We start from the raw sequence: 16,932 nt of genomic DNA, 5'->3' as shown, positions 1-16,932 counted from the left end.
ATGAGCTCATAATTTTCACAGTTCAATTACCTTCTCATAGTAAGATACTGCTATTTAATATCTGTTGATGTTATAAGACTCCAAATCAGGCTAAGTAAATTACAGGGTAAAGATTAGAAATGGGAGGAGGGGCAAGATGGCGGAAGAGTAGGGTCTCCAAATCACCTGTCTCCACCAAATTACCTAGAAAACCTTCAAATTATCCTGAAAATCTATGAATTCGGCCTGAGAATTAAAGAGAGAACAGCTGAAATGCTACAGCGAGAAGAGTTCGCGCTTCTATCAAGTACAACTTGCTTTTGGCCACTCTGCACTGAGCAAAATGACTAGAAGGAAAACCTCACCTCAAAAGAAAGAATCAGAAACAGTCCTCTCTCCCGCAGAGTTACAAAATCTGGATTACAATTCAATGTCAGAAAGCCAATTCAGAAGCACTATTATACAGCTACTGGTGGCTCTAGAAAAAAGCATAAAGGACTCAAGAGACTTCATGACTGCAGAATTTAGAGCTAATCAGGCAGAAATTAAAAATCAATTGAATGAGATGCAATCCAAACCAGAAGTCCTAACGACGAGGGTTAATGAGGTGGAAGAACGAGTGAGTGACATAGAAGACAAGTTGATAGCAAAGAGGGAAACTGAGGAAAAAAGAGACAAACAATTAAAAGACCATGAAGATAGAATAAGGGAAATAAACGACAGCCTGAGGAAGAAAAACCTACGTTTAATTGGTGTTCCCGAGGGTGCCGAAAGGGACAGAGGGCCAGAATATGTATTTGAACAAATTCTAGCTGAAAACTTTCCTAATCTGGGAAGGGAAACAGGCATTCAGATCCAGGAAATAGAGAGATCCCCCTCTAAAATCAAGATTAGAAATGTTTTTGTTTACCTTTTTCCTTCATTTAATTCATTAACAAATATCCATTATGCTAGAATTTGACATAATACACAATATTTGCTTATATGGAATTGTTTTGTTCTCCATAAAATATTATATATAATATTTTATAAAATTTTTATTTATATATAAGTATTATATATCCATATAATAATATATATTATCCATATAATATTATATATCTCCATAAAATATTAGGAGAAATGTTCATGGATTCTACTCATGCATATACTCATAACAACATGAGGAAGATATAAAGTACTAAGGACTATTTTCTGAAAAAAAAAATTTCTTTTTTTTTTACTGTCCACAGTATTTATTGGTTGTTTACTCATAAAGGGAAACCATTCCATAACCCAATATTTATGTTTCATAGTTTAGGAACAAAGGTTAGTGACAAACTTCCATGAAACTCAACCCAAAGAAATTCTTTACATTCCTAAATTATTTTACACCCTGAAAGATACCAGTCTTCTTCATCTCCTCAAAATCTTTCATGGAATCATAATTTCTGTAGAAAACTACATTAGCCTTCTTTCCTAGTTTGGCCACAGCCAACATAAAAAGCTGTGACCCCCAAGCATACAGTGAATGTTCCAACAATATGAAATTGTACATATTTGGTCAAAAGACCTCACATCTGAGGTTTCGTCAAAGCACTGGAAGTCATGATAGTTATTCTCCTCGACACCAACCTCAAACCCAACATCCTTCCTATTACCTTGAATAGCTTGATATAATAAAGAACATTATACTGTTTTGCCCAGTATAAGTCAATAAGGTACTAATGAAATGGTGTGTAACTTCTATTCAGGCTTTAATTCCAAAGAAACAAAACATTTTATGACTTACAGCACTCTGAATGTTTAAATACTAATCATGATTTTATGGGTTATACTATTTAGATGAGGAAATCTTTTTGTGAACAAAATTTAAAATATCCAGACCCTCATTTATCTGTGTAGTATTTACATATATATTACTGAATAAATCTCTCTTCATGTAACTGGAACCAGGGTTATGGCTCAGAAATATATCTTAGCTACTACAAAAATACTATAGATACGCACCAAAACGAATTTACAAAAGAAAGAAAGAAAGAAAGAAAGAAAGAAAGAAAGAAAGAAAGAAAGAAAGAAAGAAAGAAAGAAAGAAAGAAAAAAGAATTTACTATATGGCCTCTAGACCCCTTATTTCTCCTCCTTTCCCTTATTGGCTGTCTCCTAGCCATTTTATTGATTATAGTCTTTTTTTTTTTTTTGATTATAGTCTTGATTAAAAGCAGCATGTTAGATAGAAGACAACCCCAAAGATTCCAAGTCCTAATCCCCGAAACTGGAGCATATTAGGAGAATTTGCATATGTGATCAAATTAAGAGCCTTGAAATAAGGAGATTATCATGGATTATCTGTGTGGGCCCAATCTAATTACAGGGGTCCTTAAAATCAGAACCTTTCCCAAGTGAGTTCAGAGAGAAGGGGAGGAATGATTATAGTAGAATGGGCAGAGATGTAACACTGATAGTTTTGAAGATGGAGGAAAGAAGCTATGTATCAGAGTACATGGCAGCCTCAGAAGCTGAAAATGGCAAAGAAACAGATTGTCCCTCTGAACCTTCATTAAGAAACAGTCCAACTGACACCTTAATTATAGCCAAGTAAGACTAATTTGACTAAGTAAATTCTGAGATTTGTGTTGTTTTAATCCATTAAATTTGTGGTAATTTGCTGCAGCAGCAATAGAAACCTAACACAAAAAATTAATAAGGCAGGAAACCACAAATGTTGGAGAGGATGCAGAGAAAAGGGAACCCTCTTACACTGTTGGTAGGAATGTGAACTGGTGCAGCCACTCTGGAAAACTGTGTGGAGGTTCCTCAAAGAGTTAAAAATAGACCTGCCCTACGACCCAGCAATTGCACTGTTGGGGATTTACCTCAAAGATACAGATGCAATGAAACGCTGGGACACCTGCACCCCGATGTTTATAGCAGCAATGTCCACAATAGCTAAACTGTGGAAGGAGCCTCGGTGTCCATCGAAAGATGAATGGATAAAGAAGATGTGGTTTATGTATATAATGGAATATTACTCAGCCATTAGAAACGACAAATACCCACCATTTGCCTCAACGTGGATGGAACTGGAGGGTATTATGCTGAGTGAAGTAAGTCAATCGGAGAAGGACAAACATTATATGTTCTCATTCATTTGGGGAATATAAATAATAGTGAAAGGGAATATAAGGGAAGGGAGAAGAAATGTGTGGGAAATATCAGAAAGGGAGACAGAACATAAAGACTCCTAACTCTGGGAAACGAACTAGGGGTGGTGGAAGGGGAGGAGGGTGGGGGGTGGGGGTGAATGGGTGACGGGCACTGAGGGGGGCACTTGACGGGATGACGGGTGCTATTCTGTATGTTGGTAAATTGAACACCAATAAAAAATAAATTTATTAAAAAAAAAAAGAAAGAAACCTAACACAAGTGGGAGGTAATAAAAAATTAAAATTTGTCAATCCATGGCTCTGACAGGCATCTCCTAAGAGAGTTTTCACAAGGGTTTAAAGGGAAATACATATGCAATGATTTATGATCTAACAGTATAGATATGGAAAAAAATTTTTAAGTGGTGGAAAACCAGGAATAGTATATAAAAATTTATTAACTAATCTCAGTAATCATAATTAATGGTGGTAGTATTGTTATTCTACAAGTATTGTTTTACAGTGCTGGAATAGGCAAATGAATAATACTGGGTCTTCTAATTTATCATTAGGTTCTTCAACAGATCAACTATAAGGAAAAGGGATGCAGGGGGCGGGGATGTACAGATTTAAGGAGACTTAAAAGTTGTATCAAAACAATTTTTACATGGGCAAGACTGTAGTATCTAGGGGCACACTTTTCAGTAATAAAACCTTAAAAAGACACAAGGAAGTACAACAAAAGTCAGTAGTTATTTTTGCAGAAAGGGAGGAGCTATTACTGGCTGGGGAAACACAAAGGGGCTTTCAGGGTGACTGGCAATATTCTATTTCTTGACCGTGGTGGTGGTTACAATAGTGTTTACCATACACAAATAAGCTATATATTTTTGTGCATGATTTTCTATATTTGTTATACCTTATAACTAAAATATTTTTACAATTAAAATATTTCAAACTGTTAAAGTATAGCAGTGACACAGAATCCAACCCCCTAGCCAGTATAAGCCAATAATCTCCAACCTTCTCAAGACAGGACAGGACAAAAATGGTAAGTATTTGCTAATATTTCATTGTTAAAATTACCCCCCCCAAAATATTACATGAACATAATTTTTATTTAATTTTATTAAAACTGTTGGTTAGGAAAAACAAAAAGGAGCCTGAAATGCCTAACAGAAGAGACAGGTTAGCCTCGGAAGTTGCCACTGACTGTCAAGCTGGCAAATGATATTCTGTTGCTAAATAAAGGCATTCTTATGTCATAAATTCTACCAGCATATATCTTAGGGAAACTACACAAATAAAAACTGTAAGAAGCAATCTCTGGTCTTACAGAATGGCCTGGTTGGTTTTTACTATAACTAAAGAACTGTATATGAAACTATCCCAACAAATAACAAGAGTTCTGATAAATGAGATTAAATTCTCAAAGTATTAATCACCATGACTTACCTCTCTTAACTCTCCAATCCTCCGAAGTGCTTTATCCTGACTCTGACTTAATATACCCTTTAATTTTAAAAAGAAAAAAAAAAAAAAGCTAATTTAAAGAACTGCATGACATAGTAATGAAAAGAAAGTAAAAAAGAGCACAAGTCACTGAACTTGATCTTCAACATCCTTTAAATTGGGACTATGCAACCACAGTTCTCTACTGCCACTTAGTGGTAGAATTATATGCATGTAGAAATAAAAATCCAGAGACAATTTATAGAAACACACGCAAGGTGCTCCCATACCATAGGAATAAGATGAACTTTTGGGTATTAATTTATAGAACATTAATAATACAATGGAATAAATAAGAGCTAACCTCCATTTCAAAAGACCCCATGTTTAAGAAAACATTGTCAAACAAACTAAAAACTCTAATTGTAATAACCTAATTTTTATACTTGTTAATGGATAATGAGAACACTGAATCAGCAATAAAAACTACTGTTACCATTCTGAACCAACTGATTGTACTCCAGACCAAAGCCAGAAAATTTAATGTTGTACTTATTGGAAATTATTATTTATGGCAGATTAAATATATTAAAATAATGTACATCAGGAAATTAATTTTACCAAGTTACTTTACAAATAACTTTTTGGTTATTCAATTAGTGTCTTTAGATGGGACAAAATGCTAAACTGTTTTAAATAACTTTTACTGAAAGAAATAAGACTATATTTTTTTGTGTATGATTTTCTATGTATTTTATCATTAAAAGATTTTAAAATGTTTAGGATAAGTCATACAGAGATACAGAATGCTATCCCCTAACAATATAAGCCACTATTCTCCTTCTCAAGACAGGACAGAAGCAGAAATTAGTAATGCATGATTCCAAATGATAATATTTACATATCATAGCAAACTGATGGCAGTGTTTGAAGTGGAGTGGATACTTCCCCTTAGCTCTGACCTGTGAATTATCACCTGAAATACCTGGTGGGAAATGTCTAGCCACGGAACAGGGTGACACAGTGGGGCTGAGGTGGGATACCCAGAAGAGCTCAATGGTTTCCTTTCTTTCCACATACATGACCAAGAGCTTTACAAGCAGCAGCCTCAGGAAAAAAGAGAGAGGATGCTTGTGTTCGGACCCTGGTAGAATGATAAGGAGCAGAGATGTCTGCAGGTATTTCAAAAATAGAAGGGAGGGGATCCCTGGGTGGCTTAGCGGTTTAGCGCCTGCCTTTGGCCCAGGGCACAATCCTGGAGTCCCAGGATCAAGTCCCACGTTGGGCTCCCAGCATGGAGCCTGCTTCTCCCTCCTCCTGTGTCTTTGCCTCTCTCTCTATGTCTATCATAAATAAATAAATAAATCTTTAAAAAAAAATAGAAGGGAAAGTTTAGAAGGTTGTATGTCTCTATCACTAAAACAAAGATGCAACCCACAGACTGAGACACCAGAAGCAAGTTTGAAAGAGGCAAACATGTCTTAAATCCAGACCTCTTAAACACTGCAGAAGGCTCCAAAACTCAAAAAAAGCCCATCCCTACCAGAGATAAAATCTCTGGAATTTCTCACACACTCTATTTAAAACCCCAGGTAGTAAAATAGGTTAAATGCCTGGATCACATGGAGAATTATTAAAAGTGAGGGTCAGAACTATCATACTATAAGACACTAATTTTAAAAATATGTATGAATCAGTATCACAGCCAAGATATATATCACTTACTTGTAGCTTTTTCTTCTCTCTCTGAAGAGTCTGATAAGCTATAACAAACTAAAATAAAGACAAAGTCACCAATAACATCAGTCATTCCTATATAAATTATTCCAGACTCTACTAAAATATCTTTATGAAAGTCAAAAAATACACAAATCAGAATAATCCTTTTATAGATAATTCAACCTAGTCAGATGCATACACAGTCAAAAAAACTTAAGAATATGTTTCTGAAAAATAAAATGTAACTTGACTCTATAAATAAAGATATTAAATCTGTACTTGAGTTCACCTCAGACACATACATCTTTAAATTTCAATACTTAGGGGCACCTGGGGGGCTCAGTCAATTGAGCATCTGACTCCTGATTTTGGCTCAGGTCATGTTCTCAGGGTGGTAAGATCGAGCCCTCTGTTGGGATCCATGCTCGGCAAGGAGTTGGCTTGAGAGTCTCTCTCTCCCTCTCCCTTTGCGGCCCCAGATAAATAATTTGCCTGCTTTCTCAAATAAATAAATAATTTTTTTAATTTCAGTATTTAATTATGAATGGGGTAGAGATTAGAGCCAACTTGCCTAAAGGCAAGAAACTACTCAACTCAAACTGTAGTCATAGACCTGTACCAACAGCAATAGCATTCCCTAAGAGCTTGTTAGTTAGACAAATTTTGGGGTCCCACTTCAAACTAACTGAATGTGACCTCGGGGAAGGAGGGACAGACACATGTTTATTTATCAAGCTCATCAGGTGATTTTTTTATTTGGGCTATTATAGACCATAACATTCATCTCTAAAGGTCTGGGTAAAAATCTGAGGAAAGGAACTTATAACTAACAGATAAAAACTGGTAATTCTGGTCCTAAAGGAATGTTTAACTAACCTAATTAAATAGAATATTTAAACATTCTAGCACAGCCTGATGAAATTATGGATTAACAAATATTTAAACTTATTAATTATATAGCATTATTCATATGAAAAATAAGCGCATGGAGCAGCCCCAGTGGTGCAGCGGTTTAGTGCCGCCTGCAGCCCAGGGTGTGATCCTGGAGACCCGGGATCGAGTCCCATGTCGGGCTTCCTGCACAGAGCCTGCTTCTCCCTCTGCCTGTCTCTGCCTCTCTCTCGCTCTCTCTGAATAAATAAATAAATAAAACCTTAAAAAAAAAAAAGAAAAAGAAAAATAAGCGCATGGCTCCAATGAATTATTTGGACCCTACTTGAGAAGCCCAAGAGGACTCTGAAGACATAAGCTACAGCTTTAGGAGGAAGTACTCCCTTATTCTGAGCCTCGCCATTCTCCTTGGAAGGTTGCTGTGTGCCTCTAAACACATCTACTGATGTCTTGAGTTGAGAGGCAGGCAGCAATGGAAGGTGAGTCTAGCAATAAAGAAAAAAATTCTGCCAAAGACCACAATCCTCCTCTTATTACCTTACGATAGGCATTCTTATTGCCAGATAAGAAAATGGTACTCAAAAACTGCGGAGTAGAAGAAGTGGCAGAGTAACCAACAATTAGATGTCACTCACAGCACTATTTTATCCTGGTTACCTACAGTGCAGGGTAGGTTGACAAAGACTATAACGTGCTCTTTTCATCCCTAATCAGCTGCATGACTCAACTTGGGGTGCCACAGAAGAGTGGAAACAACCAGAAAGACCTAAAATCAAATCCACAGTTTGTCAAGCGCTACCTGTGTGACTTTAAGCACATTACTTTAGATCTATGATTAAGTCTCTAAGAGTCTCTAATTCCTATGCTACTCAACAGAGCTAATTAATATCTACTTCACAGAGACAATGTAAAATTCAATGGCACTATAAACATAAAATGCACAGTGTCTTACACACGTAAACACTAATTATACTGCTGCCCCAGCTTCAAACTTGAAAGCCATGGGTAAGTTAGTAAAATGACATAAATCTAAACAACAAATTCAGGACCATGATTAACTTGGATAGAAATAGAAAATAAATGGGATAACCTGGGTGGCTTAGTCATTTAAGCGTCCAACTTCTGATTTTGGCTCAGGTCATGATCTTAGGGTTGTGAGATTAAGCCCTGCTGGCTCTGTGCTCAGCAGGTAGTCTGCTTGAGATTCTTTCCCTCTCCCTTTCCCCCACCCCAACTTTCTCTCAAATAAATCTTTTTTAAAAAACGAAAAATAAATTTAAAGGAAAAAGTTACCTGATTCCACAAGTACTTCATGAGATAGATGGATTTTTTTTTCTAAAGAGTTTATTTATCTATTTAAGAGAGAGAAAGAGAGAGCATGCACAAGTGGAACTTGGGGCAGAGGGTGAGGGAGAAACCGACTTCACTCGGAGCAGGAAGACCCAAACAAGGCTCTATCCCAGGACCCTGAGATCATGATCTGAGCCAAAGGTCGGGACCTAACCAACTAAGCCACCCAGGCATCCTGAGGTAGACGGCTTTAATGCTCTGTTTATATCTCTAAAATTCCAGCCAACTGACAGATTTTAGTGTAATAATTCCTTCCAATTTTGTCAGTACTCTATAGTTTTAAAAAGATATTTTGTATGTTTCATTTAGGGGTTTCTGTTATTTTTGGCTACAGGGTAAAACTACACAGACTATAGCCATAATTGGATATAGAAGTTATGGCTAACTTTATACATGAACTTTGAATTTTATTACTTATTAAAAGTTAACAGCAATGCTGACTCACAAATTATTAAGACAATAAAACATTATGCATTGTCTTAAAAAAAAATCCATGTGCAACTCCCTCCAGAAAGGCTTTCTAGAAGAAGAACTGGTTTAACTACACAGGGGAACTAATACAATTCAGCCCGAAGGGAAGAACAGAAAAGAGAGATGAGGCGGGACTACTTCCTCTCTTAGACTACACAGACAGCATCATCCTCAAGAGGTTTAGCAGTTAAAGATTCATTTGAGGCAAAGTTTAAATGTAGGTATAATGAGAGTGAACCCAATGAGTCAGAAAATCAGACTACCTAAAACATAATTGGAGTCAGTAGTGATGGAAATCTGGTTGGCAGAAAAGGTCATTTTGGACCTACAGCACTTAGAAGATGAACAAGGGAGAGGATGTGAGGAACAAAGATGATGCACTTTGTACTGAGTGTCTAAGCAACATTGGAGAGAGGGGATGGGGAAAAAAAGGAGGGCACAAAACGTGCAAACCAGAAAGCTATAGACAATGATCTTCCCCAAAATTTTACTAAATGTCTTGCCAAAGGGCTTCTGTTCACCAGAAAATCTTTAACTAGATAATGCCATAGACTACCCTCCCTTAGTGATCAGCGTATCTAGGGAATTGACAGTTTAGGCATCGATGAGTAAAACCCATACAGTAACATGAATCAGAGAATAAGGGGAAAACTTTTCATATAGGCAAAAAAGTCATGCTCCTACCTCAGAACATTTTCCTTTGTAGCTATTCAATCTTCGTTCCATTCTTCGCAACCAGTGAATCAACTGTTCTTTGCTGAGACTGTCTAAATGAGGGAGTGAATCTTCGGGCTCACTCTCCATATCAGAGGATGGATCAAAGGTGGCCACAGAGGAGTCTAGGTCAAATCGATTCAGGGACTCTCTGGAAGACGTTCGTACCAAAGACTCTTTAGAAGAAGATCGGAAGAGAGATTCCTTTAGTGGACTTCGAAACAAAGATTCCATGGAAGGCACCCGGAGCTGGAGCTTCTGTGCAAAAGACTGTGTGTCACCTGACTGCAACCAAAACCCAACAAAATATGTAATTAAAATGCACATTTAGACTTCCAGGATTCCCCATCACCATCAATAATCTATTAAAAGCTCTTAACAAATTAAATTTACATTCCTGATATTTTACATAATACATTGTTTTAATTTTTTTAGATTTTATTTATTTATTTATTTCCATCACACATTTATTTATTTATTTATTTATTTATTTATTTATGATAGTCAGAATGAGAGAGAGAGAGAGAGAGAGAGAAAGGCAGAGACACAGGCAGAGGGAGAAGCTGGCTCCATGCAGGAAGCCCGATGTGGGACTCGATCCCGGATCTCCAGGATCACGCCCTGGGTTGAAGGCAGGCACTAACCCGCTGAGCCACCCGGGTTGCCCAATACATTGTTTTCTGCAAAACAAGAGACACTTGTTTATTTCTGAAAAAGCACTGGACCTCAAGTCAGAGGTTTCAGGTATAGGTCCCAGGTCCGTCACCAAGCAGTGCAACAGCTTCACTAGGTCAATTCCCTTCAGTTTGTACATCTATAAAAAAGAAGGATGTCATGTTTTCTCAGCATACCTGTGAGGATTCATCTCCACAACCGTAAGATCCTTGGAAGCCATGGTATCTGTATCACCAGTATATACCTAATGCCTAAAGTGGGGGTATATATTATGAAGTGTGAAATGTGTGGCTCAAGTCAAGTGAGCTTTACCTTAGTGTGTATGCAGGTACTAAATTCTTCATCACTGTATTCAACAAAAGAGGGGAATGGGAGAAGGGTGAGGGTAATGATTTGTGAGCCCACTTTGTTCAGTAAGAGAATGCCAGGCAGAGTTGACTAGTGATATCCAGCTCTGCTCTAATTACCATTCTGTCTACTGGAAATAAAAATATGCATTAAAAAATCATACACAACAATCGAAAAGTCTAAGCTAGAATCCCTCTGCACAGATCAACAAGTCTGATGTCAGAAACAGTAATAAGAAAAAAAAAAAAAAGAAACAGTAATAAGAGCTGTTACCTTAATTAGAATAACACGTTCATTTGAATAGTAACAATGAAAAATAATGTAAATGAGCTGCTTTAAACTGCGTTATTTTGTTCAGGTGACAGCAGTCAGTATTTAACAGGTGTTTCCTACAAACTCATTCTCATTAGTGCCACAGGGTCACCTGCAACATCTCAGCAATGCCAGGAATGAATACTCAGGGGAGATTGAGGTCATGTGTGGGCAATATTACAGGAAAGCAAAAAGATTCTCTTATTCAAACCAGGAATACTTTACTTATGGATTCTAGAGATTTAGTAATAGTATTAGGCAAGGTGGGAGTTAAGTAAGAGGGGATAACATGCTCCAGCCCCTTCATATACACAGAGATTTATCACAGGTTGTTTGTAATAGTCAAAACTGAAAACAACCAGGAGCACCTGGGTGGCTCAGTGGTTGAGCCTTTGGCTCAGGTGGTGATCCCCAGGTCCTGGGAGTCCCACATGGGACTGCCTCTGCCTGTGTCTCTGCCTCTCATGAATAGATAAATAAAATCTTTTAAAAAAAATAACCAGAAACAACCCAAATGTACCCCAGTAGAGGATACATTATGTAAACTATACTATATGAAGGGAGGTTCAAGACATACTATTAAATAGAAAAAAACAAGTTAGAAAACAATATACATATTGTCAACTCATTTTGATTTAAAGCAATTATATCTACTTTTCAATTTACATATATATATTATATATATATACACACACAGGGTGATATGTATACATATGTCTGAACATATTTATTTATACACACACACACACACACACACACCCTTAGAATCAGGTCATTAAAAAGAAACATCAAAAGTTAACAGTGAGTGGTTCTGCATGGTAAAATTTTAGGTGGTTTTTATTTTCATTTTTATATATTTTTGTACTTTCTAGTTTTTTTTCATAACGTGTAAGTTTTACCTGTATACTGGAGGGAGGGGATGAAGAAAGTCTTGAGGGAGAGGAGAGACCTTCACGCTCAAAAACTTTTAAGAAATGCTTTACTGAATTCCATTACCAGTCACTTCTAACCTATGCAGAAAGTGCTTTTCACTTCACACAGAGAGTAAGTTGCCCTTGGACACACAGGTAAAACAAGTTTGAATAACACTAGAAATAGTTGTTTTAGGGTCAGCCAGAAGCTAATAAACAATGTCAAAGACATGTATTTGCAGAGCTGATAAACTTACTAACTGCCACCTCTGCTATATTTGGAAGTAACATGTTTGAGTGTAGTGATTCGGCCTGTGGACTGTCGAGTAAGGGTGCTCTACCACTATGCTCTACGTGACCTTGACCAAGTAGCTTCACTAGTCTTATTTCTCCCTCTGCAAAACGGGAATGATAAAAATAATTATATGATGATGATAATCATACCAGCCACCTTATATAGATGCCACAAGGACTAATGAGTTAATACATACAAAGTGCTTAAAATGTAGCAAATACCTCATAAACTAACAATTATTATTAACAGAGAAAGGAGACTAAAAAGACAAACTTACAAATAAGAATGTCATACACAAGCTTATGTAGCAGACTCTTCTGATTATATGATACAGTAGCTAAAAGCACAGGCTATGAAACCACACGTCTTGGGACAAGTCTTAGCTCTACTATTTACTGGCAATAACACCTTGGGCAAATTACTTAACCTTCTATACCTCTGTTTCCTCATATGTAAAATGAGGATAACAACGACACTCACTTCATGGGGTAGTTGTGAGGAGTAATAAATCAAAACATATACAGTATTCCGAAGTATGACCGGCTTAAGGTAAATAATATATACTGGCTACCACCTGATATCTACTCTTTCTTTTTTTCCACTGGACCCCAGTTTTGTTCAGAATAACAATACACCCAGGTAAAAACATTCACCTTCCCAAATATAAATTAAAGTCACAGGAGATACCACCACACATCCACCAGAAATGGCTAAAATTAAAACTACAGAAAATACCAAGTACCGATAAGGATGTGGAGCAGTCCACTTTGGAAAACTATTTGTCAGTATTTACTAAAACTAAACACATGTACACAATCTGAGTCAGCAATTTCACTACTAAGTATATACTCAATAGAAATATGTCTTTTGTATGTTCAACAAAAGACAAACACTAGAAAGTTTATAGCAACCTTATTCAATATAGTCCCAAACTTGAAGCTACTGTTGATGCTGATGAATCACCGAATGGATAACTGCAGTCTGTTCACCAATGGAATACCAGACAGCAATGAGAATGATTTGCAACCACCACAATACAGAGGACTCTCACAGAGTACTGAGCAAAAGAAGACAGACACAAGAGTACCCACTTTTATTCCATTGACATAAAGTTCAAAACGGGCAAAATTAGGGGATCTCTGGGGGCTCAGCGGTTTAAGCGCCTGCCTTCGGCCCAGGGCATGATCCTGGAGTCCCGAGATCGAGTCCCACATCGGGCTCCCTGCATGGAGCCTGCTTCTCCCTCTGCCTGTGTCTCTGCCTCTTTCCCTCTCTGTGTGTCTCTCATGAATAAATAAATAAAATCATAAAAGAAAAATAGGCAAAATTAACCTAAATGTCAGAACAGTAATTACCCTAGGGAAAAAGAGAGGAATGGAAAGGAGCACAAGGCCTTGTGGGATACTAGTAATTTCTGTTACTTGGAATGTTGATTACAAAGGTGTATTTAACTGGTTTGTAAAAATTCAGAAAATTGTATAATGCATATATCATACTTTTCAGTATATATTATATTGTGATATATTTCAATTAAAGGAATGGTTTTTTAAGCTTTTGTTATCTTTAGGTACTCTCTACAAGCAACATGGGCTTGAACTCACAACTCTGAGATCAAGAGTCACATGCTCCAACGACTGAGCCAGCTAGGCACCCCTAGCTTTTTTTTTTTTTTTTAAGTTTTTTGTTTTATTCAATTAGTTTATTAAATTAGCTTTTCCCAGACTCTGTTTCATCTAGGAGGGGGCCATGTGACTAAGTTTGGCCAATAATGTACACTATTGTACAATTTACACTAAGTGGAAATCTATAAAACAGAACCTTCTAGGGGATCCCTGGGTGGCGCAGCGGTTTGGCGCCTGCCTTTGGCCCAGGGCGCGATCCTGGAAACCCGGGATCGAGTCCCACATCGGGCTCCTGGTGCATGGAGCCTGCTTCTCCCTCTGCCTGTGTCTCTGCCTCTCTCTCTCTGTATGACTATCATAAATAAATAAAAATTAAAAAAAAAAGAACCTTCTAGGACAGGTATTATTTTCTTTACAAATAGGAATATGCCTTTTGTCCCCTTCAGTCTTTCCTCCTGTCCAGAATGAAGATGCAATTCTTGAAGGCCAACTTGTAATTAATTGTGAGAGTGAAAGGCAGTGGCAAGGATGTGGCAGGGACAAGATGCTAAAGGAAGAAGGACCCTTAATCCTCAGGCCTTCTGATATGTGAAAAACTGAACTCCCACTGATGACAACTGCTGTCAGGTTTCTGATACAAAAGACATTCGCAGATTTACAGTTCATTAAAAAAAAAAAAAAAAACTGAAGGGGATTAGAGAAGGAGAAATCCATACACACACAAGAGTTACCTTTAATTCCTTCCTGTCTCCCCCATTAGAGTCTGTTTTCAACCCCTCCTATGTATTCCCCTAACACTATTCTTGTTCCGACTCTCATCCTCCATCAGCTTGATACCTTAGCAGCCTTGTATTCCCTGGCCTCTAATCTCTTACCCCAATCTGCCCTATTGCACTGTCACCACACAATTGTCTGTCTAAAACATCATCCAGACCATCTCATTCCAATTCTGAAACTGGATTCCCCATTTAATATAAAGTTCAAAATCTTTAGCTTATATTCAAGATTCCCACTTCCCAAGACCCTTTTCTCTGTAAATTCACTCCTCTGTGTACCAAAAACTTGAGTCATAACAGGCAACTTCCTGCCCTGAAACAAATGCATCACTGTGTGCCTCTGTACCACTGCCCATAATTTCCCTACATAGGAAAATCCAGACATCCTTCAAAGTTCAGGTCAAATGCCAGCTCTTCTAGGAAACCTCAGATCTCACTCATCAGAAATAACCTTAATGGCCTCAGCTTTTACCAGAACCATTACTGGAGCACTTCTTGCATTCGGACTCACCATTAGTTACCAACATGCTGGTGTAACACCTGAGTTGTTTAAGCCCCAGAATAACTATCGTGACATCACAGGACAATGATTAAAAACACAGACTCTGAACCAAATTCCCTGATTTGAATCCCAGCTTTACCACTTAGTAGTTTGTAGTTTTTAAGGCCTCTGTGTTTCAATTTTCTCATTTGTAAAAGAGTAGGATTGTTATAAGAATTAAATGAGTGAGCACATTTAAAATATTTTAAATAATGTGCTATAAGCAGTAAGCACTAAGTAAGTTTTCCTGTCATTATATCTGCTACACACACACACCCTCACGCTAGACTTTATGCTCATTTAGAAAATAATCCTTATTTCCTATCTCTGGTTCCTTGTCACAATGCTTTCCACAAAGCAAGTACTTAATACACATTTGTTAAGTTATATCTTAATCTGTCAGTATGATAATGATGATCTAATAAGAGATATTTAAGCATTCAATGTTTTGGTTAAAATGATATGTATCAAACACATCATTTTATATATATACACACAGTATATGTTATTCTAGAAATCATCAAAAAGTATTATTACACAATCTATAATGGTCAAAAAGGAGGAAATGAAAACACACATTGACAAAGATTTCTACAATAACGTTTATAGTAGCTCTATTCATAATAGTTAAAAACTGGAAACAGCCCAAGTGTCCATTAAAGGTAAATAAACCATGTAATATCTATTCAAAGGAACCCTACAAAGAATAAAGGGGAACTACTGATAACTACAACAACATGGATGAAATCTCAAAAATACTATCATGACTGAAAGAAGCTTTCTACAAGAGTACATGCTATACATATATGAGGCTACTTATATAAAGTTCTAAAACAAGCAAACCTAATCCATGGTATGGTGGAAAAAAATTTAAGAGATTGCCTCTAGGAGGGAGAAGAACCACAAAGGAACTTTCTAGGGTGTTGATAATGTTCTAAAACCTCTGTATGGGTTTAGCATATGGGTTTAGCATATACATTTGTTAAAACTCAGTTAATGCACACTTGAGGTTTGTATATTTCATTTTACATAAAATTTACCTCAAAAAAGAATACACAACACCTAGAAGAAAAGGTATGCAGTAAGCTCTTTGACATCAGTCTTAGTATTTTTTTTTTTTTTTTTGAATCAGTATCCTCAGGCAAGGGTAACAAAAACTAAAATAAACAAATGGGATTACATCAAACTAAAAAGCTTTTGCACAGTGAAGGAAACCATCAACCAAACGAGAAGGCAATCTACTGCATTGGAAAAGATATTTGCAAATCATGCATTCGATAAGGGATTAATATCCAAAATATATAAAAATATATAAGAACAAAATATATAAAGAACTTATACAATATCAAAAAAATTTTTTAAATGGGCAGAGGACTTGAATAGACATTTTTTCAAAGAAGACATGCAGACAGCCAACGGGCACCTGAAAAGATACTCAACATCATTAATCATCAGGAAAATGCAAACCAAAACTGCAATGAGATAACACCTCACAGTGGTCAGATTGGCTATTATCAAAAAGACAAAAAGTAGCAAATGTTGGTTAAGGATGTAGAAAAAAGGGAATCCTGGTGCACTGTTAGTAGGAATATAAACTGGCACAGTCACTATGGAAAACAGTATGGAGGTTCATCAAAAAATTAAAAATAGAACTACCATACAATCCAGCAATTCCACTTCTAGGTATTTATCTGAAACAAAAAAAAGAAAAACACCAACTCAAAGATATATATATGTACCCTTAAGTTTCC

At 36.8% G+C, this 16,932-nt stretch overlaps 1 protein-coding gene across 5 annotated transcripts in view; it reads right to left on the bottom strand.

Moving 5' to 3' along the window:
* GOLGA4 (golgin A4) overlaps positions 1-16,932 on the bottom strand; it is a 126,013-nt gene that overhangs the window by 71,935 nt on the left and 37,146 nt on the right. For 4 of the 5 annotated variants that reach the window (XM_038570403.1, XM_038570405.1, XM_038570404.1 and 1 more), the window contains 3 exons: positions 9,672-9,986; positions 6,282-6,329; positions 4,560-4,616 (listed from right to left, as the gene is read on the bottom strand). In XM_038570403.1, coding sequence (XP_038426331.1) covers positions 4,560-4,616; positions 6,282-6,329; positions 9,672-9,986 — 420 coding nt within the window. The remainder of the gene's footprint in view (positions 1-4,559; positions 4,617-6,281; positions 6,330-9,671; positions 9,987-16,932) is intronic. The other variant, XM_038570407.1, reaches the window with a different exon arrangement.

This window comes from Canis lupus, chromosome 23 (assembly GCF_011100685.1).
Source record: "Canis lupus familiaris isolate Mischka breed German Shepherd chromosome 23, alternate assembly UU_Cfam_GSD_1.0, whole genome shotgun sequence".
In the NCBI taxonomy this organism is placed as follows: domain Eukaryota; kingdom Metazoa; phylum Chordata; class Mammalia; order Carnivora; family Canidae; genus Canis; species Canis lupus.
The sequence above is the reverse complement of the archived record's forward strand: the minus strand, read 5'-3'. Positions and strand labels throughout refer to the sequence as shown.